Source organism: Callorhinus ursinus, unplaced genomic scaffold (assembly GCF_003265705.2).
Source record: "Callorhinus ursinus isolate GAN/ISIS: 27379988/994484 unplaced genomic scaffold, GSC_fseal_2.0 scaffold24, whole genome shotgun sequence".
Taxonomy (NCBI): domain Eukaryota; kingdom Metazoa; phylum Chordata; class Mammalia; order Carnivora; family Otariidae; genus Callorhinus; species Callorhinus ursinus.
In genome coordinates, this window is record NW_027397086.1 from 1,882,684 (window position 1) to 1,908,666 (window position 25,983).

Sequence of the window (25,983 nt, forward strand, 5' to 3'; positions counted from 1 at the left end):
TGTCACTGATCAGAAATGTTCATGAAAGATTCTCCGATATGGCCTATCTGGTCTAGACTTCCAGGGGCTGCCCCTGAACCCCTTCTGTGGGCCAACGGGAAGAGAGGTAAAATGTTTGTGAACTCCAGGGGCCTTGAGGCTACTTCATAGTCCCGAGGGGAGGGGAGATTTCACTTCTGGGAAAAACAGCCCTAGGAATCTTCCCACCACCTTCTTGTAGGTGTTCCTGCCCCCTGTCCCCTCCTAGCACAGAGCGGCCCACGCTGCACCGCTGGCCCTTCAGGGTGGAGGAGGGGAGAGGGCAGAGCGTGTTGGGCATGATAAACATTCCCCTTACTTTAGCTCGATTTCAATTATTTAAACCCTTGCTGCTTTATTCTTATTTCCTTTGTGGGCCTTTCACTATTACCCTCCAGTTCAAGGAATCTCTGTAATTCAGAAATCTATAAAACAGATCCCTCAAAAAAGAGGGAAGGCTTCGTGTTTTATTTCAGACTCTGTTCCAACTGATGAGATCATGCTCAGACTATTCTCAAGTCAGTATACAACAGTCTCATACAACTTCTTACAGTATGAGCTTAGAGGAAAAGTATTATTTCCCACAATTTGAACTTGATGAAAGTCATTTTATCTACATTCTTCATGGTCCTTTATTTTGTAATTTACACCCTCACCCAGAGCGGTTAAAATTATTTTAAAAACGAGCTTAGTTGAATACAGCCTTGGCCTTAACTTCACACTTGACAAAATTTTCCCAGCACCCCGAACACTGCGTTAGGGCTAGGGCAAGGTGCTAATGATGCAAAGAATCACCACACAGCCTCTGTTCCTGTGGGAAAACGCTAATGAAAATGTACACGGCTTCAACAGCAGGTTAAATCCAAGACAGGCACTGCCCTGTGGATTCATTTTTAACAACACAGACATTGAGGGCCAGGAGTTGTGAAGGGACCAGCTCACTGGCATCAGGAAGGATGTGGATCCTGAACGAGACCTCGCTTAGCAAGGGAAGCAGGACTAAGACAGGGATCCAAGGCTAGCCGGACACACTGAGGCTACTAAAGGAGGGGTCTTCATCTGGGCTGGGCTGCAGCCCCTCTGGTGATGTCTGGGTATGCCTCAGAAGTCTGCAAATGCAGAGAACATAGAGGATTGCAAAGGAGAACTGTACTGAAACAGTCCTCAAAATCTTTTAAAAAATTGTGATACAGTACTTCTTTATTAATGCATTAAATATATGCTTCTCTATTAACACATTAAATAACAAGATCCAGGAGTAACTACTGTCATTTCAAAGTAGTGATATGTGCAACAATCACAACTGTTAGATGACATAAAAATATCTGATTTCTACCAGTGACAAAGTCACAAGTACTTCTAATATTACTGTGCTTTGTTACCTACATTCTTAAAAAAATGAAACACTAATTCTCAGTTAGAGGTTAGTGAAATAAAGTTCTAATATTTCCCCATCCAAGGACATGGAGCCCCTGAGTTCTATCCCAGAACCCAAGAGCCTTCCAGGTTAACAACTCCTACACTACAGATGTGGTTCAGTAGAACCCCAGTAATCCGACAGGGAGAGGGGCCTAGAAAAGAGGCTGCTATAAATTAGAGGTCTAAATTATGCAACTTTCTTTTTAAATAAATGCAGTTTTATCATACTTCCCACTTATGGGCATTATAGGCAATAAGTTAAATAGGTTTCCAGAGAAACCTCCTTTAAAAAATAAAGAGTAAAAAAATAAAGTTATTTAAATTAGCCCAAGGTTTAAATATTTCCCCTGGAATCTGTTTACATTATAATGTTCCTAGCCAGTCAAGTTTAGAAAACAGAATTCTCCATGCTAACCTCTGTTTCGATCAGCAGTCCAAGTATTAAACTTTTCTGAAAGGTATTCAGTCCACTCCGTCTATCAAAAAGTAAAAAATAAAAAAAAAATCCTCTATCACCTTCTGAGACTCTGTTGTCAAAGAAGCCTACAGTACCTGCAGATGGAGCATAATAAAGACCCATATAATGGAACACCCCACCATCCTCAAACCACTTTGAACACGATGCTTACCCCTCGCCAACCCCCACCTCATCCCAGCTAAGTTTACACCCACACTGGCCACTTTTCCTGCTAAATCTCCCTGATCGGTCCCATCCTATCCTTGCCCCACCACACCCCAAACTGGTTTCCTCCCTTTGGCCCTGCCCTGCTCCATTCGGCCTCCACACTGCCACCAGAGGGGTCTTTCTAAAAATGCAAGCCTGACCAAGTAGCTCTCCTGTTAAAATCCAATGGAGATGGCTGCTGGTAGAGGCAGAAGAGGAAGCCCGGGACAGCTCTGTCACTGGTAGGCCACTATTTACCAGCAGGGTCACCTGTGGTAACACAAAGAACAGAGCAGTCAAGTGCCTTACAGGGTCGTTGGCAGTCTGCAGATAACACAGAAGACACTATTCCTCGTAGGTAACAGGCCCTCGAAAGATGGTTGGGGTTGTCCTTACTACCACTGCTGCAGAAGTCCGAGCTCCTGAAGTGGACCCAGAAGGCCCTTGACGGGCTGGTCCAGGGCCAGCTTCTCTCACAACCCCCAGTTCCCCATTCCAGCCTCCCCAAACCTCTAGTGGTTTCCCCTTCATCTCACTGGTAAGGAATCTGTAAGCCTGTGCTCCAGGGTGGACAAGTTGTGTTTAAATCTCAGTCCATCATGTCTTGGAGTCAGTACTTTCCCAGCCTCAGTTTCTGAGGCACAATAGGGCCACGATGGTATCTACCTAGCTGGGCTGTCAGGAGGATTCCATGTACACCGCATGCAGAGAATTTCTGCACAAATGCCAAGTGTGGTACCTGATCTTAGGGCCCTGCACTACAGGGCAAGTACTCCCTCATTTATTATTGTCCCCACAATAACGTGAATTCTGGGGCAGAGCCCAGCGTTCCTACTACAGTCTTCACCCCCTGCTTCCTGCAAAGGAGTGCACAGAGCACCACTGGGTGTTTCTTACAGCCAGCCGCTGCGTAAAACACCCTGCACTTGTCTTCAGCAACAAGGTAAAACATTAAGTCATGACGGAAAAGTGCACCTTAATTATCTGTTAACCTGCAGTAAGAACAGCAGAAAGACAGCAGGATGAAAAGAAAAGGCACTTCACCGGGGAAGCTTTTGTAAAGATCTCAGAAATGCAATAATTTTTTTTTAATGGAATGTAAACCAAGGTCAAGATTCTAAAACAAGGTGCAACATAAAAGTCCATTTCTCTGAGCTTTCAAAAGAAACAGGATTTGTTATAGCCCCAGAACAGGCAGACAACACCTCTACACATGTTCTGTGGGGGAGGAACAGTTCACCGAATCCGTGCACTGGCCCAGATTCTGTTTGCAGTGAGCCCCTAACCATAGAAGCATTTTTATTCTGTCACAGGCCATTTGCAGCAGACTGAAAGCCTCCCCCTCTGCCTGCCAGGCCTGGGATGGTTTGAAAGCACTCATTTCACATTTCCTGTTCTCTCCTGAAAGGATCATCAAGGACTTCTGGGAAGTTAGCCCCTTTCTCTCCTGAAAGGGTCATCAAGGACTTCTGGGAAGTTAGCCCCTTTAGACTGAAGAAAAGGGGCTACCCAGTGGCAGGTAATATCCCCAGAATGTCTCATTAGCCATTATTATTCCTATTGCTAATCTCAGGGAGTGAAATGTGACCAAAAAAAGGTATCTGAGTGCCCAAAAGCAATGGCTAATTCTATCCATAGCCCACATTTATCAATTTTAAGATATGCAATGTACAGTGCTACTAGTTACATTTGAGGACTGGTAAGAATGATAAGGACTAGGTCTTTATTTTTTTTAATATTTATTTATCTATCTATGTATCTATCTATCGACAGAGAGAGAGAGAGCACAAGCAGGGGGGAGTGGGAGAGGGAGCAGGCTCCCTGCTGAGCAGGGAGCCCGATGCGGGGCTCGATATCAGGACCCTGGGATCATGACCTGAGCTGAAGGCAGACGATTAACGACTGAGCCACACAGGTGCCCCAAGGATTAGGTCTTTAAAGAGAATTTTTCCCCTCTGGGTCTCTTCCTCTGCCCACCTCCAGCCATCCTCCCTCGGTCCCCTGTCCGCCACACCTCTTCTCATCTGTGTTCTTTCTGGTCTCAGCCTTTCTCTGCCTCCCTCTCCTCCTTAATTCCCACCTGCTTCTCTGTCTCCATCTGTCAGTCTGTCTTTCCTGTCACCACCACCCAACACAGACAGGATAATAAAGTATCCACGGTGTGGGTTAAGAAAGAAAGATCTGAGAGCCAACTTCAGAGAATAACAACTCTCATCATCTGAGGGCAAAGTCAGACTCTCAAATGTCGGTAATTAGCAAGCTATTTTCCCACACGTCTTTGGGGAACTATAACTTCGCTAGGCAAGAAAACAAGATTGACCATAGTGTGCTTTGTGTTCTTTTTTTAACCAGCGTAACCTTGGGCCCAGCTGACTGTGAGAAGTGACTTAATCTGCCCTCTCTGAGGCTCGAACTCAGGACGTTTGGATTATGAGAATGATGCTCTGTCAGCCACACTAAGAGGGCAACTTAAGATTGACCATAATTTGGTCATTGTTACAGCCAGGTATGGGTACAGGGAGTTCAATGTGCTATCTGCTTTTCTTATAGACTTAGAATTTTCCATTAAAAAAAGTAAAAAAAAAAAAAAAAGAAAAAAGATTTATTTTATAAATATTTCAGTGTGTTTAATTATGATCCACTATTACACAGGAAAAGTTAAATTCTTCCAATATCCCATTTGATCTTTAGTTCTTGTATATATTTATCTTTTCCAGTTTTATTGAGATACACTGACATAAAACATTGTATAAATTTCAGGTGTACAACAAAATGACTCGATACATGTCAATAATGTGAAATGATCAGTTACCACAATGTTAACATCCATCACCACATAGTTGCAAATTTTTTCCTTATGATGACAACTTTTAAGATTTCCTCTCCTAGCAACTTTCAAATATACAATACAGTACTGTTAACTACAGTCATCATGTTGTACAATGTTGTTATATATTTTTAAGCTTATCTGTAGACAATTTTTCCTGTTTCTATTTCAGATCAGTGATTACACTGGCAAAATTATGATGATTTTAGAACAAGGTAATGAGTAGTATGAGCTCTTCAGTTTTCACATATTTGGAGCTGCAGAAATACTGCCTCTGGAGAGAAAAAGATGACAATCACGAACCGATGGGATTTCTTCTTCCACAATTAAAACATTCACCAAGGGCATAAGAAAGATCAGAGGGGGACACGCCTGGCTGGCTCAGTCAGAAGAGCATATATGACTCTTGATCTCAGGGTTGTGAGTTCGAGCCCCATGTTGGGTGTAGAGATTAGGTAAATAAATAAAACTTAGCAAAAAAAAAAAAAGAAAAGAGAGAAAGAGAAAGGATTAGAGAAAAGGAGGGTACTTTTCCTTAAAACCAATGACAGGAAGTATTAATTCTATGCATCAAAGCAAACTTGGAAACAAACTGTTTTGTTAACAAGAAAAACTAAGGGTAAGTTCAGCTCATTTCTACCATGCCTTCAGCCAATGGAGAAACTGGCAATGCCAGCATTTTAGACTGCTAAATATTTGTTTAAAATAACAGCTAACGTGCTGTAACATCTTGCTCTGTGCAAGGGCTCTGTGCTGAACAATTTAAACAAAATCTCTCACGCAAATCTCCCAACTCAACAAGGTAGGGACTACTACGAGTTGTATTTTGGAAATGAGAACACCAAGGCTCAGAAAGCAACACGCCTCAGCTCAGCAGGCAAGCCCAGCCAGCAACCAGGCCCAGGCCGCTGGCTCTGGAGCCACGTTCCTCACATGAGACTGGGACTTCTGCAGTACCCTTACCATAGAACCATGTGGACTTAGGGACATCTCAAAGGAACTGCATGTCAGTATAAATACAAATATTTAGCATTTTATTCATTTCAAAACTTTCACTGGAATCCTCTCCTAGATCCTCAAAACAATCCTCTGAGGTGGGCTGGATAGAGGATGTGTGCTTTCTTAGAGGTAAGTAAGGAAGCAGAAAAGCTGAGAGGTCAGACAAAAACTGGGCTCTCCTGACTCCAAATTCAGAAGTAGTTCCAACCAAAGTGAAATGGGGCCCTTCTCCTCCTCTTCTCTAGAAACCTCAAAGCGCTGGTGTGAGAATGAAGTGAAGATGTGTATGAAGTGCTTAGTGCCGAGGCCTGTCACATCAGAAATGCTCAACAATTTTAATATACCCTCAAATGAGAGGACTGGCTGGCTTTCTATTAGGTTCCTGAAAAAGCCTCATATTTTCTTTGTTCCTACACAAGGGAAGCATGTGATGACCTCAGGAGAGAGTATTTAGAAAGAGAGCATGAGCTTCTCTGAAGCAGAAGTTCTAACAGTGTATCTGTGTGGCTGGCACCACATAAAGCATCCACCAGAAAGTTAACTGCTAAAAAGAGGCATTTAAAAGCGGGCCCTTAAAATAAATTTACAAAGTTCAAGAAGAGTTCACAAGACATTAAATTCTGATTCCACACTACAGAACTAGCATATCCACGTACAACAGTCATGCACAGCGTATGCAAATACAAACATGAACAAAGAAAACTGGGAAAAAAGTGAATTCAAATGGCTAGTATTCATGTTTTCTTCCACATCTCTAGGGGGAAGAAATAATCAGAAAATTCAGTGTTTAAAGTAGACCTTAGGTTGTAAAGCTAAATGTGGTCATAGTGAAAGATGCTGCTATAAACATACATTTTCACAGAGTTGGAACACAAAATTCAAATGCTATAAATACTTATTATATGCATAGGATATTCCCAGAAGGATACACGAGAAACTCTGCCTCTGGGTATAGGGAAACTGGATAGGAGACACAATTACTTTTCACAAAATACCCTTTTAGAATTTTTTTATCATGTACAGCTATTTTCAAATATGTTTAAAATATTCTACTGGTAAAGATAATCATTTTTACTTCTACTGGTAAAGATAATTTTTATCAGCATTAGTTTTCTAGAAAAGAAATACCCTATTTCAGGCATTTGAGTGTTTCTTGGAGATACTATTTTAACATCCAAAGAGAGTGCCAAAGGTCACAGTTAGTAAAGCACAGAACAGCTAAAACTGGGCTCTTTGGAGCCAGACGGCATGGGTTCAAATCCCAACACCACCACTTGCTAGCTGTGACCTCAGGCAAGTTTCCTAACCTTTTGGTGCCTTAGATTCTTCATCTATAAAGTGGAAATAAACCACAGGGCCATCATGAGAAACAAGCACACTAAATCATACAGGATGCCAAAAGAGCTTGGCATGCAATAAGCATTTAATTATTTCTTTGAGAGCTAGGCCCAGGTAGCAAGTAGATGTGTGTTCAAGTTGCGTTTATGGCTGAACCCTCTTTGACAGAATGGAAAACTTGACCATATTCAATTCTCTCTGTGACCTGAGCTGCCTAAGCCCTGAGTGGGTGTCAATAAACGCTGATTGACTGATTTAGGACGTCAGTAAAAATGGAAAGGCTGGATTACTTATCCAGATGTTGGCAACTGTTCTTCCCAAGAGACTAATAGCACGTCCAGTCTTCAAGAAACGATCACTGAGGTTTGTTAAATTCTCTCCACTTACAAAACAATAATTCCATTTACTTTCTCCAATTAAATACACCAGCAAAGTAAGGGAAACTCAGTAAGAAGAGAGAATTCCTATAGTGATTCCTTCCTAGATGCAGCCTTAACCCAAGGCAGTCTGTGGTACCATAGCTGGTTTTTTTTTTTTTGAGACTCAGGAGGCTACATTATTTCAAGACAAGATGGAATAAGACATTTAGGATTAGATACCCCCCAAAACCCCAATAATTAAAGCAGTCAGGTACACACTAAATCTCTAGTTTACACCAACAAAACAGTATCACAGCTCTGTGACCTAAACTTTCCTCCAACTCTGCATCTACAAAAGTCTGTTCTACTCCACCGAAGGCGTCCATCTGCAAAATGGAGATGATAATGCCTAACATTAACTGGATACAGATGTAAATGAGAATGTGTTCAGAATTTTGAGCAACTTGGAAAATAAGCGATGGATTAACTGAAGATTATTTTGGCTGCTTCAGATGCCAACTTCTGGGGACAAATAAACCATCTCCTCCCTCCAAATGCCAGATTTTGTGAGCCTGCTCCAAGGCCCAAAATCCCGAACAGGGAAGGGGAATGATGGATGTATACATACTGTGGCAGCAAGAGCAAACAGGTTTCACCTACCACACTGGTGCTTAAGGTTTAAGCTGCTTATGTGACTTCAGGCAGACCCTCAAGTCAAAAAGAAAAAAAAAGTGCCTGGTGAGGGTTGTGGGGTGTTAAAAAAAAAAAAAAGTTGTAAGGAAGAGAGATTAGACCATTTATGAACCCTTCCTTTATTTTTCCTTCATTTTAAAAAGTAAAACATCACAACTTCATGGCACTATAGCAAAAATCATACCTGTTCTAAAAAGAGATTTACGTTTCTATTCCTATTTTAAGTCCTAAGTGAAAACGACTGAGAAATGCCAGCAGGATTACGTCTGGGATGACCAGTCCCTAAGTCAGATCGATTTCCTCCACTCGAAGCTACAAAATGACGACCACGCACCATCCCCAGTTCATTTTTCCGTTGTTACTGGCAGAGAAAAGGAAAGACAACAGGAAAGGAGAACACAGGGGTGAGAGAAGGAAAGTAGAATGGAAAGAAGGCAAAAGTAAGATGCTCCTGGTTCTGCGCTTTATGGAGCGAACCTAACATGAGGCTCCCCCTCCCCCGCCAAGTACTCCGAACTCATTCACAATGCCTTCCTAAAATCTGTAATTTCGCTTCCCCCAACCCCGAAAAGGGAGAATTCCTAAGACCTCTTCGTGGTCTGCATATAACACTGGGTTGGGGGTTGTGAGCGTGGGGTGTGGGGTAGAAAGATCGCTTGAATTCTGTATCCATAAATGGTAGAACCGTGTTCCTTTGTACACGATCCTTAATGAAAATCACATGTTTCACAAACACGGGTCGACCTTTTTGACACATAATTCCCAATTAACGGTAGAAATTCCACAACGTGGGCTCACAAGGCCGTTCGGGCCTGTAGAGTTCGCTTTCTCAAACTTTCTCCGGGAGAGCCCCGCGGCTGGGGGCCCGGCGACACCGCCATCCCGGCGTGGGCTCTCCCGGGGTTAGGGCGCGAGGACCGGAGCCCCGCACCCTCCCGCTCGGCCCGCAGCGCCCAGGCGTGGTCGCAGGAAAGACAAGAGGAAGAGCGAGAGAGGGGAGGGCGAGAAAAGGAAAGGGAAGGGAGGGCCAGGGAGGGAGAGGAGGGAGAGCGCGCGGCCGGGCGCGGCCCGGGAAGGCCCGGTCCGCGGCCCCGCTGCCGCCCCGATCCGCTCCGCGCCGGCCGGCGCTTACCTTCCAGGTAACAGCTGGAGGACGAGGAGAGCCCCTTCTTGGATTTGCAGCCCACCAACTTCAAGCAGATCTCCAACATTTTTGCGTGCCGGCGCCCTCGGGGCCGGCACCCCTCTCCCCCGCTCGCAGCGCCGCGCGCTCAGGCCCGGCGAGCCCCGCTGGCCCCGCGCGCCCTCCCGCGCCCCGGCGGCACCGCCACGCCGCCTCGCCGCCGCCCCGCGCGCGCGCCCATGGCCGCGGCTGCGTCTCCGTCTCCGCTCCGGACGCGCCTGTTAACAAAGGGCCCCAAACCCGGCCCGCGAGGCCCGCCCCCGCCGCCGCCGCCGCCGCCGCCGCCTTAACCCTCTCGGCGCCGCTCCGGCCGAACGGCCGGCCCCACTCTTCCGGGCGATCGCCAGGCCGAGCCCGTCCGTGGCCCTCTGCCGCGGTCGAAAACCAACCCGGGGCCAACTTCTAAGTCAACGAGGGGCTGTTTTTACGTGCAGCATCGAGTGGTTCTCAACGTTGGAAAGTCCTAACGTCCCAAGAAAGACACCGGCTACTCCAGCTGCCGGGAGCGCAGGCCTGCTTAGCACCACCTTTGGAACCTCCAGCATCTCAGTGGCGAGATGCCCCCAACCTGCGCCGCTAAAAGTCGAACAACGCCGGTGCGCGGGGCTCTGGCAAACCCTGGGTCCCCAGAATGTTGCTGAATAATGCAAATTCCTCTGCAGTTACCAATACTGGTCTCATTTATGTTCACTGAGTTTACAGTGATTAAGGCTAACTCAGTGGGTGTATCAAGAATGAATAATCAGAGAGCCAGAACCCACATGACAACCTCACAGGTATGCAAGACATTTGTCAAATCATACATTCATACTAGGAGGTGGCTGGAAACGGAAGAGAGGTAAGTTCGAATTCAAACATAATTTCTGATTATATGTAAAGGGAATCCAGCTTCCACAACAAGAACCCATGTCACAGAGGTAGGGCCCGTGTCTTCTTTTCGTTTCTTTCCTTTTTTTTTTTTTTTTAAGATTTTTATTAATTTGACAGAGAGAGACACAGTGAGAGAGGGAACACAAGCAGGGGGAATGGGAAAGGGAGAAGCAGGCTTCCCGCGGAGCAGGGAGCCCGATGTGGGGCTCAATGTGGGGCTCGATGTGGGGCTCGATCCCAGGACCCTGGGATCATGACCTGACCAAAGGCAGACGCCCAACGACTGAGCCACCCAGGCGCCCCCCGTGCCTCATTTTCTTCAACGGGGAACTTTTTTCCTTGTTTGGTAAGTGCCACGGTTACTATTATTTAAAACCCATTTTATTGCTGTATAGAGCTGAAATCTTTAGAACTCTGGTTAGGACTGATAATATACGTTATTATAACATAAAATAACAATAATCACAATAGTGTATTACTTGGCATAAGGCCAGAAGTCTAGATCGGTGGGAATTAACAGGGAACCCAATTATACCAAATCATTTAATAAAAATCAGATATATTTCAATAACAATAAGGAATTTATTTTATTTAATCAATATTTATTTAATAGAGTGTCAGATAACTGCAACACAGAAAAATTAATGTAGCTCACATCTTAGAACACATGAATAATGAGAGAGGATATTTACTGAGACCTTACTGTGTGTCAGACATTTATGAGAAACATGGTCCATTCCATTCACTACAACACTGCATTTGCACGATGATCCTGTGAGGAAAAGAGAATTATTATCCCAATTCTTCAAGTAAAAACCTGATGGTTGGAGAAGTCAAGCACCCTGCCCAAGGCACCATAGCTGGAAACCAACCCTGCTTTGTCCAGTTCCAAGGATCAGGCTCCTGACCAGTAAATGACACAGCCCCCTCCCATCAACAATAAATTCCAAGTAGATTAAAACCTTGGATTTCTTTATCTTTGGTTACATAGCTAACATCATATACTTCAGAGGAAGTGCTGGTTAAGAGACCCTGGCTACGAGTGGTCAACCCCAGAAGGCAAAGCTGGACTCATTTGTTATACTTTCTAGCCTATCCTGTAACAACCAAAATCTGGGTATCTTGGGGCGCCTGGGTGTTTCACTCGTTAGGTGTCTGCCTTCGGCTCAGGTCATGATCCCAGGGTCCTGGGATGGAGCCCCGCATTGGGCTCCCTGCTCGGCGGGAAGCCTGCTTCTCCCTCTCCCACTCCCCCTGCTTGTGTTCCCTCTCTCACTGTGTCTCTCTCTGTCAAATAAATAAATAAAATCTTAAAAAAAAACCACACAATCTGGGTATCTTGGAATGGCTAAGTAACAAGATCTTCATGTAGGTCTGCCAAATATAGCACATAAAAATTCACAATCGGACTGGATGTGACTAGTGTATATCACAGGGGTTCTCAGCCAGGGCATCATTTTGTCCTTCCAAATTCTGATCAATGTACAAAATGTGTCCTGCAAATGAGTGGACCTATGTATGGTTCATGCTGTGGTACCAGCTCAGGGCTCATGAGCACCTAAGAAAGCACAGTCCAGGAACAAAGTACGCAGTTCCCACCACCTGGAGACACAAGTGACGTGCACTAACTGTGGATGCTATCTAGGTTCTCAAGGCACTGTCATTCTGCTAGAGAGCCCGCAGGTAGTGACTGCTGACTTGTTTAGTGTTGTCTTAAAACTTTCAAACTCCTAAGTGTTAAGCCAAAAATAAAATTCAAAGGGTGCCACTAGTACAAACTGAAAAATACAGTATCTGTTTTGGTGCCATTCTGGAAAGTTCAAGGGCTTTGGACCAAACTATAATAAAGTCTGTCATTGATACCGCACTTCAGATTTAAAAAGCTATAGCCAGGGGCGCCTGGGTGGCTCAGTCGTTAGGTGTCTGCCTTTGGCTTGGGTTGTGATCCCAGGTTCTGGGATCGAGCCCCGCATCGAGCCCCGCATCGGGCTCCTCGCTCCACGAGAAGCCTGCTTCTCCTTCTCCCACTCCCCCTGCTGTGTTCCCTCTCTCACTGTGTCTCTCTCTGTCAAATAAATAAATAATATCTTAAAAAAAAAAAAAAGCTATATCCTATCAGTTAATATAGGCCCAGGGCACCTGGATGGCTCAGATGGTTAAGTGTCTGCCTTCAGCTCAGGTCATGATCCCGGGGTCCTGGGATCGAGTCCCGCATCGGGCTCCCTGCTCGGCGGGGAGCCTGCTTCTCCCTCTGCTTCTCTCTCTCTCTCTCTGTCTCTCATGAATAAATAAAATCTTTAAAAAAAATAATAATAATATAGGCCCAGATATTTGTTTGCATGTCCTGTACTTTTATATTGGATGTAAGTTTATTTTAAAAAGCTAATGACTATTACTAATATTCTCTTCTTGAGTCTACAATGATCTTATCCTCTTAAGTCCTCTTAAAATGAATAATGCTTATAAACTGTGTCCAGATCTTTTAAATTTTAGTTATAAAACCATGCATTAACAGGTCTGGCAAAACACTCTGAATTAGCAACGACGAATATTGAAAATTTTGCCTAACTGTACACTACCATATCAAACTGGACTATTCTTTCCTGATCCAGCTTTTGATAGTTTTTTTTTTCAGCTTTTGATAGTTTTGAAACTCATTTGCAAGATACAAAAAGCATTGTTACAAGCAAATAAAAGAGAGCCTCAATCTTCTTCCTAGAATGAAAAAAGGCCCAAGAAAGCTTCCCCTTAAGCAACCTTAAACCCACAGGCATTAACTTAAACAAAGAAATGAAAGACTGTGAACTAACTTGTTTGTTCTCTTCCATTCAGTTTGGGAAAGAAACAGACGTTTAATCTGCGCCTGATATGTGCCAGACACAAGGGTCACAACAATTCCATTTCACAGGTAAGGAAACTTGAAGGGGCCAGGAGAGGGTTCTGTCCAAGGTCGCACATCCTGGAAGTAGTACGGTCCAAAGCCCCTGACCTTTCCAAAATGGCACATAATTATCAATTTAAGTGGAAAGATAATATGAGCAAAGCTAGGGCGCCCGGGTGGCTCAGATGGTTAAGCATCTGCCTTCGGCTCGGGTCATGATCCCCATGATCCTTGGGGGCCTGCTTCTCTCTCTCTCTCTGTCTCTCATGAATAAATAACATCTTTAAAAAAAATATGAGCAAAGCTAGAGGATGAAATAAAAATCATTAACTGTTAGAAGTTTTTTTTTTTTAAAGATTTTATTTTTTTATTTGACAGAAAGAGAGACAGCGAGAGAGGGAACACAAGCAGGGGGAGTGGGAGAGGGAGAAGCAGGCTTCCCGTGGAGCAGGGAGCCCTATGCGGGGCTCGATCCCAGGACTCTGAGATCATGACCCGAGCTAAGATAGTTGCTTAACCGACTGAGTCACCCAGGAGCCTCTAGAAAAAATGTTTTAAAAGAAAACAATTCAGAGAATTAGAACTATTTTAAAATATTTTAGGGGTGCCTCAGTCATTAAGCGTCTGCCTTCGGCTCAGGTCGTGATCCCAGGGTCCTGGGATCGAGCCCCGCATCGGGCTCCCTGCTCCGCGGGAGGCCTGCTTCTCCCTCTCCCACTCCCCCTGCTTGTGTTCCCCTCTCTCGCTGTGCCTCTCTCTGTCAAATAAATAAAATCTTTAAAAAAAATTTTTTTTTAATGTAGTAAGAATATTAAGAAAGAAAGAATTCAGGTCCTTAATTAAAGTACGTGATTTGAGCTGTGTTTCTGAAAGTATGGTCCATGGACATTTTTTAAAAATTTTTATTTATTTTTTTTTTGAGAGCGAGCGAGCGCAAGCAGGGCAAGGGGTAGAGGGGGAGAGAGAATCCCAAGCAGGCTCCATGCCCACCACAGAGCCAGAGATGGGGCTTGATCTCATAGGTGTCCCTATGGACAACCTATTTTGAATCACCTGGGACACTTGCTTAAAAGGCAGACTCTTGCGGGTACCTGGGTGGCTTAGTTGGTTAAGTGTCTGACTCTTGGTTTCAGCTCAGTCATGATCTCAGGGTCATGGCATTGAGCCCCACTGCAGGCTCCCCACTGGGCTGGAGCCTGCTTGAGATTTTCTCCCTCTCCCTTCCCCTCTGTCCCTCCCCTTCCTCATGCATGCATGGCTGCGTGCTCTCTCTAAAATAAATAAATCTTTACCCAAAAATAAATAAATGATTAAATAAATAAAATAAAATGCAGACTCTTGGTCTCCATTCTAGCCCTTCAGAATCAGAATACATGGAATGGGCTACATCTTAAGAAGTTCCCCGAATGATTTGTGTGCACACTTAAGGTTGAAAACCACTACATTTTAGAATAGAGAAGAGTTGTTTCTTGTTTTCACCAGGAATTGGACAAACAGGAATGGGTATTTCTAAAATTTTTTCCTTTGAAGGCAATTTTTTGTTTATTTTTATATATTTTTTAAAGATTTTATTTATTTGAGAGAGAGAGTGAGCATGAGCAGGGGAGGGGCAGAGGGAGAGGGAGAAGCAGGCTCCCCACTGAGCAGGAAGCCTCACACGGGCTTGATCCCAGGATTCTGGGATCATGACCTGAGCCGAAGGCTTAACCGAATGAGCCATCCAGGCGCACTCCTGAAGGCAATTTTTTTTTACTCTAGGAAATATATAACTCTAGACAAGTTATCAGAAGAGGACCCTTCTCTTAAGATTTTAGGCTAAAGACATTTTTTTTTTTAAAGTTTGGAGTTCAGTCCTATTTAAAAAGGGGGGCTGACATGGGTCAAGGGAAGGAGGCAGGAGGCCTGACATGGGGCCTGGTTGGGGACCCCCCAGGACCAAATGATCCCAAATGTGACTGACCCCTCCACTGTTTCCAGCCCAGCCAATAACTTTGCGGGGGGGGGGGGGCGTGTGGAGAGCAAAGATCTTAAGGCATGTGCATGCTATTTCATAAGCACCTGCCTAAAAGCCCACTTGCTCTGACTCTACAAACACTTTCCAGTGACAGCCTGCTGGGTTCTCTAGCTCTGTGTGTCCAGTGTGTGTCCGACTGAAGGAAAATGCAGCTCAGAAGACCGTATCAGTCACATCCATTTTGGCCACTGTATAAGGACACACAGGCATCTCTTTGTCTTGTAAGTTTTCTGGGAGATTGTACGACCTGGGGATTGAGTGTCACAAAGGCCTGCTGACTCTGGACTGGGGGAGGCAACGCAGTGGAGGCTGAATGAGCTACATCACGCAGCCTAGCTCTGAATTGCACCTCTGCCGTCCACTGTGGTGGCTTGGGCAAGTGACTTCACCTCCCAGAGCCTCCACTGTCTCAACTGTAACACTGGGGGAGAGGAGCTATCTCACAGGGTTATGAAGATTGGAAACAACGTATGGAAGGGGATCCATAAACAGTAGCTATTGTTATTTCCAAAAGAGCCCTCTTACCAGATCAGATGATGGTCTGTGTTCCTAAGTCTTACTGGGACTAAGTCAAGAGCTAAAATTAACAAATGTGATATGTGAAAATGATTCCAGCAAACACAGTCTGAGGGAGTGAAAGTAATCTGGAGGTTTTCCAAGGGACAAGGAAGCCATTTATTTTATTAGGGGAAAGAAACTAGCTATGGAGTAGGAGTAGCAACTACGATTGAAATGTCATGGAGTCCTACCTTTCATCCTAAAGCCAGGGATTGCAACCACAGCTTTGTGGTGAATCACAAACTCCACACCCCACATCTTTAATGGATGCCTATTTCAGGCCCAGGACTTGATGAGCTAACTGCACACAGGATTGTCTTTCAGGTAACACTGATTGTTTTGTTAGTTCCCTTGGTATTTCCAGAGCCACACTTCTCAATTGAAGGCCAAATCTGAACTTAAGAGTAAATCTACTTTCTAAAAAATCTCATTATAGTAAGACTCTACTACATTTTAATAATTAACAAGTCAAATACAACTATAAACAGTAATTTTTCTCTAAGAGGAAACTAATTTATTATTGGTATGCCCATTTTATTTTTTATTACTTTTAATTTTTCTATTATACACAAGGTTAAAATCAAATAGTACTAAAGTTTTGTAATAAACACAGCAATCCCCTGACTCCATCCCCCAGTCTGCTGCCCCAGAGGCAGGCAGCCTCCTTCAGATTTCTAATTAATGTCCTCATATTGTTGTTTCTGGATTCATCAGCTTTCCACATTATATATTAACTTATTATAGTAGTATCCCAACCTCCCTAAACAGCAAAATCACAATTTTTGGTTAAGTCAAGAGTTAGTGTTTACGTTACTGTGATTATATAAATATTGTTCACTGTTCCATCAATAATATACTACGAATGTTTCCTTTATCTTAGAGATATTAATTACATTGATTTCTTTCATTTGGTTAATCTTCTACAGATCTATTACTATTACTCCCAAATATTTCAAAGATCTGTCAAACACCTAGTAGTATTTTTTCCAAATACCAAAACCCTTAAAATATTCTCAGTTCTATTTATTTTTATTTTTTAAAAGATTTTATTCATTTATTTGAGAGAGAGCGTGCGAGTGGGGGAGAAGCAGAGGAAGAGAGACAAGCAGACTATGTGCTGAGCATGGAGCTCAACGCAGGGTTTGATCCTATGACTCCGGGATCATGACCTGAGCTGAAACCAAGAGTGGTATGCTCAACCAACTGAGCCACCCAGGTGCCCCCTCAGTTCTATTTACTGACTTCCAACCTCGTTTTGCGAGGTTGAGTCCCGCATCGGCTCCCTGCTGAGCAGGGAGTCTGCTTCTCTCTTTCTCCCTCTGATCCTTCCTACTGCTCCTTCTCTCTCTCTCACTCTCTGTCAAATAAATAAATAAAATCTTTTTAAAAAAAAATTCTGCTCTTGCTCACTCCACTGTTTTCAGTCCCTTGGCTTATTTGTATCCATGGTGAAAGTAATGCCCGAGTCCAGAGCCTCTACAGGGCAATTTGTCAATAAAATACTTCTAGTCTCAAATAGGTGGGAAGGAGAGGTGGTCATCCGCTGTACAGAGCTGGGGAGCAGTGTGAATGAAGAAGAATCTAAACACTCCTTTTACTGACTTTCAATTGATCCCTTGATTTCAGTTACAGGCCTCACCACTCCCTGCTTTCTGTAGTACTAATGCCTCTAACGTTGATTTTTTTCCTCAGGATCTTAAAAGCACACTGGCTCACTTCTAATGTCTCTCTCAGAAGAGGTTAGACTTCACTTTCTTTCTGACTGCCTTCCATTTTCAAAAATGTGTTCACCTTTCTTATCTACTTATCCTTTTTGATTCTTTTGCCCTTATGAATTTTCACTTTGAAAAAAATCTTCTTACTATCATTTCAGTAGAGCTTGGGGAGCAAACGGAGATAAAAACAGGTCTTCCATCTTTAATCATTTTTCATCAGAATCTATTTCACCCATTTTATAGATGAGACAACTGAGGTGCAGACAGATTAAATAACTTGCACGAGGTCTCACAGCAAGGTATGGCAGAGCCAGGAAAAGAACCCAGATCTCCAAACTCCCTTGTTAGATTTTTTCCTATTCTATCACACCCACTAGGTAGGTATCTATAATCAAGAGCTCACAGACCAATTTTAGGACACCAGGCTGCATAGGTCTCAAATCATAATATTGCTGGTGGTGAAGAAACAACCAGATCCTGAATTCCTAAACCCAGTCAAATCCACTTACAAGTTAAGTTAGAAACAGATATATTATTAAACAAAAAATAGTTTGGGATAATTCGTATTAAACACTAAGTGCCTGAATTCAACTCAAAGAGGTTTAAACATTTTCGTGAATTGTCTCTGTCCCTTTACTTTGGTTAACTTTTGAAATGAATGCCAAGAATTTTATTTCAAATCCCTAAAACTCTTGTTTGCCTTTAATCTGAATACTGAATAAAGATTACAACATCTACAAAACAAATCAAAAATAGCAATGTTGCAAAAATCAAAACGCTTCAGACTAATCTATAGAGTAAGGTAAACTTAAGCACACTTCTGCAGAAACACTGATAAAGGAAGAGCCTGAGCACTGGTTATTTACAAGTAAGACTTATTTTCAAAGCTGCTTTGGCTTTTATAGTTTTGTTCACTTTGACCTGGGAAACCAGTGGTTAATTTTCCCTCTCTTTCTCTAAGACTGAAAGAATCTGGCCAGCAGTGAGCAGGCTTGGGAGATCACGTTACTTGGGGGTGGGGGAGGCAGGCAGCTGGAGGGAGTGTAGAGAGAAGGGTCAGTAGGGAAGGAAAACACGTCCTCTGAACCTCCCCACAGTGCAAGGCCCAGCAGGGATCAGGAGGTTCGCAGAGGGGCCAGTGTTTATCCAGGTTATCTCTGGGGCAGCTGAAATGGGCTATGCAAGTATGAGCTCCCTCAGCATTAAGATTCTCTCAGCAGCCTGGAGCTGCGCCTGGGGAAGGCAAATTTCTCAGTAATTGTTAGGACTAAAAACCTAGAAATGAAACACTAAAGGAGTTTTATGTTTGTTTCTTTAAAACATTCAGAAGCAATTTGTTTTGTCGTCAAGGTTTTTAAATGCACACAAAGGACAAGTGGGTCCAGAAGATTTCTCCCTACACTTGTTAGAAATGACTGCTGTCCTTAGAGAAGCAATGGCATCTCTAAATGAAATGGTACTTTTTCCTCCTAAAGCGCCAGATATGGCATAGTAATCCAAAGCTACATAATTAACCAGAGAAGAATGGCAACAGATAACACTGGAGAAACTGCTCGTTAAGTGGCACTGTGGTGATGTCAGGAGGAAAGAGTCACTTGAAAAGAAAATGACAAAGAGTTCTGCTTCCAAAGTCGACTTCCAGAAGCTGTCTGCCTGTCTGCCACCCTATCGACCAGCTGGTGCATAAGCTCTATATTCAGTAAAGCAACTCCAAAGTTGGATTTAACTGCTAAGTTAATTTTCACGTTTCCTAAGCAATAATAATTCATATTTATGGCTATTTCAGCAGGAAGAGCATTCTGATGCAATTCTAAAACAATAGTGAAAGTTAACTCCTTGATAAGGTTTAGGCCAATAACTACATAGCAACTAGACTTTCTCTGAGGAAAAATTAATGGGAATCCCACACGGGCTAGTTACAGGAACTCCCAAGCCAACGATGGTCCCTAACATCTGTTCTCCTTTCTGACCCTCAACCCCTAAGTTTTAGACCTTAACCTTAATTGTAGGTAGGCACATGGCCCCACAGTAAAGACTGCATTTCCCAGTCTCTCTTGTACCTCAGCATTACCATGTCACTAAGTTTTAACCAAAGGTATGTGAGCAGAAATGATACATGCAACTTCTGGGCCTCTTTCTTAAAAGGAATGGGCAGCCCCCCTCTCCTTTCTACTTCCCACTCCCTGGACAAGGACAGGACAGGTGGAATGGCCATTTGGAATTGAGGTAGAATCCACATTTTAAAGAGTAATAAGATGGAGGTATCTGACCCTGTGGAGTCCCCCTATACAACCAGGACTGCTAATGTCAGCCTGTTATAGAGGAGGGAAGTAAACACCTAGCTTGTTTAAAGCTGCTGGTATTCTGCATCTGTTATAACAGCCACATAATCTTTATGGTAATAAGATTAAAATACCAATTCTAACTCATAGAAATCAAGAATTTTCTAAATCAACTATTTATTTTCTTTATCTATCAAAAACTTAACTGGAAAGCAAGCATTTGAAACCATCTCATAACCTTCAGAAAATGAGAAAGTATCTTACTTAAACAAGCAGTATAAAACACGCAGCCCAGTGTCCAGCTCATAATGAGCACTCAAATATCACATGTTAATTATTATTACAGTTAGCGGTCCCCTGCCTTACACAATTTCTGGTCCTGGTGGAAGGAAGATGAAAAAATTCCTACATTCTATCATATATCTGATAAAGACCTTGTATCCAGAATACAGAGAACTCTTAATCATCACTCAATAATAAGACAGTACACAAACCAATTAAAAAATAGGTAAAAGATTTTTAATTGATGTCAACAAAGAATACAAATGGCTAATAAGCACATGAAAAGATGCTCAGTATCATTGGTCATTCAAGAAATGGAAACTAAAACCACAAAGAGATATACTAGAATCAAACAGACAAAACCAAGTGTTGGTGAGGATGTGGAGAAACTGGAGCCCTCGTACACTGTGGGTGGGAATGTAGAACCGTAGGGCCGCTCTAGAAAACAGCTTGGCAGTTTCTTAAAAAGTTCAACACAAACTTACTTTATAAGACCCAGCAATTCTACTCCTAGGAATCTACCCCAGAGAAATGAAAACACATATCCACACAAAAACTTGCCCGTGAGTGTTCACAGCAGCATTAGTCGTCATGGCCGAGAACTGGAAACCATCCAAACGTCCCTCAGTTGGTGGATGGATAAACAAAATGTATGTCCAAATAATGGAAGAATACTCAACAATAAAAAGGAATGACGTGCTGTTATGTGCCGCAACATAGATGAACCTCAAAAACGTGCTGGGAAGTGGAAAAAGCCCGTCACAAAAGCCCATATATCTTATGATCCCATTTACAGGACGTGTGCAGACAAGGCAAATCTATAGAAGACAGAGAGCAGATTAGTGGTTGCCGGGTGGGCGGTGGGATCAACTAAAAAGGGGCACGAGGAATCTTTTCGGCATGATGGAAATGTTCTAGAACTGGATTGCAGTAATGGTTGCACACCGTAAATGTACTGGAAATCACTGAATTGTATGCTAAAATGGTAAATTTTATGGCATATAAATTATACCTCAAAAAAGACTGTTAACAAAAAAGGGAAAAAAGAAAGGATGGGTTCTATGATTTTGACCCTTTTCCCTAATTAGATGTCATATAAAGGATGAGACAAAGGATTAGAAATGCAACAGGTCTGGCTGCTGGGTTCCATGCTATGAACCTAAAAAGACCATGGTGCTGGACACATGGTCCTCAAAGAGCACCACCATCTCCATCATTTGTTGCTTTGCCTGTCTATTCCTTCTGCCTTACAGGACCCAAAGTGAGACACGGATCCAAAGTGCAAACAGCAATAATAAGTACCTTTATGCACCGTCACTTCAAGGTGGTGGAAATCCATGCACAAAGAGGTTGTGTTTCTCTAACACAAACCTCCCTGCACCTGGACGGGAGAGCGCTGGTGGCCATGGAGGAGAGGCAGCTGTAGGTAATGGGGAGAAGCCGTGCAGGGGAGCAGGGCCCTGGGTCCCAGGGGGTTATATGAGGCCCGGGGAGGCGCTTGCCCCACTCTGAGCCTCACTCACCTGCAAGATGGAGGCTGAACCACATAGCTATTATGGTCTTTGAAGGCTCTCAGTTTGTGACCTGATTCAAGGTCCAAGGTAAATTTTTACTTCTTCTTGTTGAGGGCTTTAAAAAAATGACCGAAATTTTCTTGACTAGAAAGAGCAGTCTGCTACCTTACAAATGCCAGCATTGTACCCAAACACTGGCTTCCCCTTAGGAAATCTTTCCCCAAAACCAATCAATCTTCACAAATGGATTTAGGAGCCTTTGGGCCCCAGGGGGATTGAGGGGCAGGTCTTGGGCAAATCACATCAAGAATATGGATGATCTACCCTGGCTGGCTGGGATCAATTCCTAGCTCAACATTTCCAAAAAAAAAAAAAGCGTCCAGAGACCTGGGTGTTGAACTTCCTGCCAGTGAGTTGTGTAAAGACGAGGAGTGTGGGGCTTAACAGTCTTATACATGGTCTCCCAAGGACTGAAGGTACCACTTAATTCCTCAGCTTTCCACTATGTAGGAGACAAAACTGTCCTTAACTTTGTCCTATAGTTGCACATCATGAAGGGAATGCTAGCTCTTAACTCTGGCAGAGTTTGCATATCTGATTCCCAGTTCTCAAAAAGCCCCCGAGAGGCAATTTGACAATATTCGGTATCTATCAAAATTGCAAATATATTTACCCTTTGATCCAGCAATTCTATTTTGGGGGATTTAACTCTACAGACTTACCTACACATACATACACAACTGAATATGAGTACACACACATGCACACACATATTCACTGAAGCACTGTTTAAATAGTAAAGTGTCTATCACTAAGTTAAATAAACTATAATCTTAGCCTTAGAAATGGGGTACATTTGTGTCTGGTTGGGGGTACATGAAGCTTTCCAAGAAGTATGAAAGTATTTTTTAAAAGGGATCAAATTTCAGATCTTCAATTTCATACATAATCTTTTCTAAAACTAATCTGTCTGGGAACACCTCTGCCAGTTCTCCTTCCTAATGCTGCTTTCACAATTACCCCTTCCTTCCTTACAATGAAGAAGAACACCTCTCATAAGTCCCCATAGGTTTTTAAAAAATTCCTGGTCACTAAACAATGGGACAATCTGAGAATACATGGCTTCAGAGGGGAAGTTTTCTTTCAAAGCAAAGCAAAGCAAAGGGAGCATCATTAAGAGATGAACATTAAACATTCTGCAAATGTTTATTGAGTATCTACTAAGAGCTAGGTACTATTCTTAGCTCTAGGGTTACAACAGGTAGAATACAGGGGGAAAAAAAATCCCTCCTTCCAACAGTTCACATTCTAGTAGGGGGAGAGAGACAGCAAAATAAATTAGTAAATTACAAAATATGTAAGAAGGTAAAACTGCTAGGGAGAAAAAGCATGTGAGAGGGACAGGGATGCTGAGGTCAGGGAGTGGGGACTGGATTGTAATGTTAAATAAAGTGATCAGAAAAAAACACTGCTGAAGATAAAAATTGAGCAAAGACCCAAAAGAGGGAGAGTAAACTATGGGGAAAGCACTTTCCTAGCATAGAGGACAGCAAGGACAAAGGCACTGGAGCAGGGAGGATGACTGGGAAAGGTTCAAGGAATAGCAAACAGGCCAATATGGATGGAACTGAAGAAGGAGGAAAGAAAGGCAGTTAGACAGAGGCTGCAGGGGCATGGGAAGATCTTGTCTGTCTAAGGTTACTGTCGAGGCTTTGGCTTTTACTCTGGAGGAACTGGGAAGGCACAAGAGGCTTGGGGCAGAGAGACTGGAATCTGATTATATTTAAAGGGATTACTCTGGCTGAACCGGGAGAAGAAGACTAAGAGGGATACCAGTGACTAACACTGACCTCAGGGCAAATGAGCTTGGGAAGTGTCTATTCCTTCTTTTTCTATTTTCTAGAAAGGTTGCAGAGAATGCCTATCATTTCCTCTTTAAATGGTTGGTAGAATTCACCAGTGAAATCATCTGGGCCTGGAGTTTTCTTTGTGGAATGATTTTTAACTACAAATTCAATTTCCTTAATAGATTTGGTGCTATTCAGGTTGTCTGTTTCTTCTTGAGTAAGCTTTGGCCATTTGTGTCTTTCAAGGAACTGGTCTGTTTGTCCTATAGGCTGATGATTAATTCACTTATTATACTTTTCATATCTGTAGAATCTGCGTGATGTTACCTCTTCTGTTCCTAATATTACAACTTTTGTCTTCTCTATTTCTTCCTGATCAGTCTGGCAAGAGGTTTATCAATTCTATTGCTCTTCTCAAAGAACTGGCTTTTGATTTCATAGATTTCTTTATGGTTTTTGTTTTCTATTTTACTGATTTCTACATTGGTCTTTTTTTCTACTTAATTTGGGTTTCACAAGCCTTTATTTTTCTAGTTCTTTTTTTTTTTAAGATTTTATTTCTTTATTTTGACAGATTGAGAGAGACAGTGAGAGAGGGAACACAAGCCGGGGGTGGGGGGTGGGGTGGGAAAGGAAGAAGCAGTCTTCCCACAGAACAGGGAGCCCGATGTGGGGCTTGATCCCAGGACCCTGGGATCATGACCTGCGCCGAAGGTAGATGCTTAACGACTGAGCCACCCAGGTGCCCCTATTTTTCTAGTTCTTAAGGTAGAAACCCAAGATCACTTGAGACTTTTTTCTTTTCTAATATAAGGATTTAGTGTTATATAAATTTTCCTTTTGCTCCATCCCACAAATTTTGTTACATTTTCACCTACATTCAGTTCTGAATACATGCTAATTTTACTTTTGATTTTTTATTCTTTGATTCATGGTTTATTTGAAAATGCTATCTAGTTTCCAAGCAGTTGAAAGATCTTCCTGACATCTTTCTTTCACTGATTCCTCATTGAATTACACTGTGGTCAGGGATCATACCTTCTATAAATTGAACCAGCTTACATATATTGAGACTTTTGAGACTTTTCTAATGGCCCAGAAAATGGTTTATCTTGATAACAGTTCCATGTGCACTTGAAAAGAATGTGTACTCCACTGTTCTGGGATAGAGTGTTCCATAAACATAAATTCACATTGGTTGATTACACTGTTCAAATATCCTATACCCTTACTAATTTTCTGTCTACTTGTTCTATCAGTTATTGAGAAGTGTTAAAATCTCCAGTTATAATTATGAATTTCTTGCAGTTCTATCATTTTTTGATTTATGTCTTTTGAATCTGTTAATATATATATATAAACACTTAGGATTATATCTTCTTAATGAATTAACCCCTTTGTCATTATCCTTGGTAATATGTTTTGCTTTAAAACTCACTTTGCTACTCAGGTTTTATTTTGATTAATGTTCACATGGTACATCTTTTCCCACCCTTTTGCTTTCAACCTATTTGTATCTTTATATTAAAAGCAGGTTCAGGACTCCTGGGTGGCTCAGTTGGATGGGCATCTACCTTTGGCCTGGGGCATGATCCCAGGGTCCTGGGATTGAGTCCCGCATGGGGCTCCTTGCTCAGCAGGAAGCCTGCTTCTCCTTCTGCCTGCCACTCCCCCTTCTTGTGCTCTCTGACAAATAAATAAACAAAATCTGAAAAGAAAAAAAAAAAAGCAGGTTCATTGTAGGCAGCATTTGAATGGGTCTTACTTTTTCATGCAATCTGACAACCCCTACTTCTTATTGGGATGTTTAGACTTTTTACTTAATATAATAATAACATAATGTGGAATTTCATCTACCATCTTGCTGTTTGTTTTATAGTTGTCCAATCTGTTCTTTGTTCACTTCTCCAAGGAAGAATTCCTTCTGCCTGACAGCCTTTAAACTGGTAAGCTAGCTTTTGTGTAAGAATGGGATTAAAAAATATATAAATTTATATTTGCTTATATTTGCACAAAGAAACAATGGAAAATATATAAATATGTAAGAAACTAATTACAGTGTTAATTCATGGAAGAAATGAGAATGGGATAACCAGGTAGAAAAGTTCAAGGACCAGAGTAAAACTTCTCAATCTACTAGTTTTTATATATACATTAATTTTTAAACTAGCAAATGCATTATTTTATTTTTTAAATAGTCATCAAAGAAAATAGGTCTGGCCTGGCTTAACATAAGAATGAGAATCCTAGGCATGCCTGGGTGGCTCAGTCATTAAGCGTCTGCCTTCGGGGTACCTGGGTGGCTCAGTTGGTTAAGCGACTACCTTCGGCTCAGGTCATGATCCTGGAGTCCCTGGATCGAGTCCCGCATGGGGCTCCCTGCTTGGCAGGGAGTCTGCTTCTCCCTCTGACCCTCCCCCCCCATGTGTTTTCTCTCTCTCTCTCTCTCTCTCTCTCAAAAATAAATAAATAAATCTTTAAAAAAAAAAAAAGGCACCTGCCTTTCGGCTCGGGTCATGA

The 25,983-nt window shown here is 42.7% G+C and overlaps 1 protein-coding gene and 1 long non-coding RNA gene across 4 annotated transcripts in view; one reads left to right on the forward strand and one right to left on the reverse strand.

Annotated features, from left to right (window-relative positions):
* Positions 1 to 25,983, reverse strand: part of ABL1 (ABL proto-oncogene 1, non-receptor tyrosine kinase) — a 142,671-nt gene that overhangs the window by 36,370 nt on the left and 80,318 nt on the right. The window contains exon 1 of one of the 2 annotated variants that reach the window (XM_025888212.2): positions 9,450 to 9,684. The exons of the other annotated variant lie outside the window; for it this stretch is intronic. Coding sequence (XP_025743997.1) covers positions 9,450 to 9,528 — 79 coding nt within the window. The 5' untranslated portion in view covers positions 9,529 to 9,684. Of the gene's footprint in view, positions 1 to 9,449; positions 9,685 to 25,983 lie in introns of those variants that run through there. 2 annotated transcript variants of the gene reach the window in all.
* The window catches only part of LOC141374943 (uncharacterized), a 40,469-nt gene continuing 24,320 nt past the window's right edge, over positions 9,835 to 25,983 (forward strand). The window contains exons 1-3 of one of the 2 annotated variants that reach the window (XR_012382158.1): positions 9,835 to 10,338; positions 13,203 to 13,278; positions 25,343 to 25,409. This is a non-coding gene — a long non-coding RNA (uncharacterized lncRNA). Of the gene's footprint in view, positions 10,339 to 13,202; positions 13,279 to 19,013; positions 19,283 to 25,342; positions 25,410 to 25,983 lie in introns of those variants that run through there. The other variant, XR_012382159.1, reaches the window with a different exon arrangement.